The 3,097-nt window shown below is 39.2% G+C and overlaps 1 protein-coding gene across 1 annotated transcript in view; it reads right to left on the reverse strand.

Annotated features, from left to right (window-relative positions):
- Positions 1-450: 450 nt before the first annotated feature.
- The window catches only part of LOC138983580 (uncharacterized), a 20,176-nt gene continuing 17,529 nt past the window's right edge, over positions 451-3,097 (reverse strand). Inside the window, exon 8 of the mRNA XM_070356855.1 lies at positions 451-1,500. Within this exon, the coding sequence (XP_070212956.1) occupies positions 1,367-1,500 (134 nt within the window). The 3' untranslated portion in view covers positions 451-1,366. The remainder of the gene's footprint in view (positions 1,501-3,097) is intronic.

Raw genomic sequence — 3,097 nt, forward strand, 5'->3', positions numbered from 1 at the left:
CTTTGTTTTATTCGCAGAAGAGATGGATACTATTGTTCATACATCATGCGTATCATTTCACATTCCCGGCCATAAAAATGTGTTTAGTTATCAGAGAACGCTGGTGGTTACAATGAGTTTCACAGAGTGATATTGATACATTTCGCTGTTTATACTCATGCTATGCTTGTACGTGTGAATACAGCGTAACTTTCAGTTGTAATAAGTATAATGAGAAAAAGATAATAAGAACAAAGCCACCCTTTCCCCTTGAAGAAAACAGACATCTGCACACACAATATACATTACTTCTCTCTTTCTTAGTAAGTGGTAAATACAAAGAAAGCTCGTAACGTTCCCATACACTGAACTGATTGTTTTTTCAATGTCTGTGTTTGTGTGTTTGTTTTGTGGAAAAAAACCAAAAAACAAAAAAAACTGTCTTGATCTAAGGACTATGTCCAGTCAGAAATAAAAGCTGGTTCTTGTGTTTGTGCTATTTAGAGTGCCTTGGAGAATGATGAACACTATTATGAGCTTGCGGCGATCATCCTTTTTCTTTGGAGAAAAGTCGCTTGCTCATTTCAATGCTTGGTATTCTCTCAGGTGCCAGGAGACTGGTTCCGAATAACTCTCACTAACTCCATTACACATGTCGTATGCATTTAGAGTGCTTACTTCCCTGTGTTTATCAGATCATTAAATAGCGCTTTGCCTCATTTGCTTAGGCCAAAAAGAAAAATATGTCTGTTTCCGGTAACCCGACCGACCCTATTTTTAAGCGCCGACCCTAAAGTTTTTTTTTCGCTTTTCGACCCTATTTTTTTCGGCGATGTTACCGTAAACAGACTTTTTTTTGGGCCTTAAGGTTCTGAACTGAATGGACAAGATGTCGCTTTATGTACATGAACGGTGCAATGTATTTGGATTTCCAATTGAACACGCCATTAGACACAACGACACAAAGTGCGTTACTGAGCTATTTAACTGAGAAACAGCTTTTTTTCTTCTCTTAAAAGAATAGAAACAGAGTAAGCTGTATACATGTGTACCTTACACATTTTCACCTTTTTTTATCTAAAATTTCTGTTTATAAAGAATTCCAGGGCGGTTAATCCAAAGTGAACATGAATATAGGAATATAGTAACCTAAGAAATGTGCACAATTTCCTGAACTGTCCAGTTTTTAAAGGCCCACACCTGCTCAGCTATTCTAAATTCGCTATTCAGAATAATGTTGAAAAGCTAAAGGTACAAAGCTTCCCATATGCACAAGTCATGTGTGTGTGTGTGTGTGTGTGTGTGTGTGTGTGTGTGTGTGTGTGTGTGTGTGTGTGTGTGTGTGTGTGTGTGTGTGTGTGTGTGTGTGTGTGTGTGATTGTGTGATTTACACGTAGCACTGTGCACAGCTCCACTTGCAGTTGGACAGCATGTATCCAGGGTTATTCTTGCACTCGCCGCTCTCAGCCCAGGCTTCGCACCATGTGCTACTGTCCACACAGTCCGCTGGCGGCTTGGGGCCTGTGTGTGAAAAGAAAGATACTGTTACATGGTTGTCAATTTAAAGGTACATATGTTTTCTTGTGTATGCATCCATGTACATGACCAAATAAATAGAGAATACTACGTGGCTTGCTGTGTCGTACCAGATTTTACACGATACTTTTTTGTTAAAACATTAAAAAGCGAGCGAAAGCGAGCTTTTCAAGATTTGAAAATGCAACGAGTGTAACTCTGATGGGACACAGCAAGCTATGTAGTAATCTGTTTATCCGACATACTGTTCTTGCGTTTCTTTTGCTCCAAACGTCCCGCAGTCGAAGTAAAAGCGCCTAAAATTGAAGACGCTTCTTATGGAACCTCAGTCTCTTCCTAAGCCTCATGAAATCATTGACGTCAAAGCAAAAAGACGTCACTCTAGAAAGTATAGCGTGACGCATGCGTTCTCAAAATTCTTCCAGGGGAAACAGCAAGCGCAAAAGTGTTCCCAGAATGACGTTTGTCTCGGTGACTTTTTCATCATGAGCAGTGGAAATGTAGGTCCCTGCCAGACTAGCTTGACAAGACCTCATTTACATGATATACAGACATGTGAGAATACGGTTTAGTTATGTAATGGGTGGTCTCTCCCACGCATGTAGGATAAGAAGTCCATTTTATGTTATATGAAGTCTTATATAGCGCGCGTATTTCCAGACTCGGACTCAAGGTGCAGGGATCTATTTATGCCGTGTGAGATGAAATTTTTTTACACAATACATCACGCATTCACATCGACCAGCAGATCGCAGCCATTTCGGCGCATATCCTACTTTTCACGGCCTATTATTCCAAGTAACACGGGTATTTTAGTGGACATTTTTTTTTTATCTATGCCTATACAATTTTGCCAGGAAAGACCCTTTTGTCAATCGTGGGATCTTTAACGTGCACACCCCAATGTAGTGTACACATGGTATAACGTCATCCTTTAACTGCGGCACATTTCGAAAATCTACAGTCTGGTTGCTGTCTGCGCAGAGTGTGAATCTTCTCATGATTGAATTTCGCTAGTGAAAACTAACCAATCTGCGAAATAATTTAAACAAACATTTCCCAGTCCGCACAGGAAATCGCCAGACTATTATACGTTATTTGCAGTTTGGACAAAAATGTGACATTTTACACAGGTCGAGACAGTCGTATTGTTTGTTCCCAGAGAACGCGAATGTGAATGTGTGTCTATTGTCATATTGAGGTGAAAAATACAAATAACTTTTTGTTGATTGCAAAGAATGTTATGGATCTTTTTAGTGGACTTCTGAACTGTTAGTGATTGAGATGTTATTTATGTTTTAAACCGCCTGACACTGCGAGGCAATTTTCCTTGTTTTTATAAGGACATTAAAATCTTTGAGTCTTGAGTCTTGAGTCTTGAGTTTACACAAGATGGTATTCAGAAGATAAAGGGTGGCATGTAAAGTACAATAGAAACACTTGGGACCACGCAACAAGCTAACATTAATGTATCGATCCACACTGTGAATAGAAGTGTTCAACTTTTGAACACAGTTTTTGTAACCAGTTTTGAACAGTGTGATATAATATATAATTCTACTAGCAAACGTAGCATATATGT

The sequence above is a fragment of the Littorina saxatilis genome, linkage group LG13 (genome assembly GCF_037325665.1).
Source record: "Littorina saxatilis isolate snail1 linkage group LG13, US_GU_Lsax_2.0, whole genome shotgun sequence".
Lineage (NCBI taxonomy): Eukaryota > Metazoa > Mollusca > Gastropoda > Littorinimorpha > Littorinidae > Littorina > Littorina saxatilis.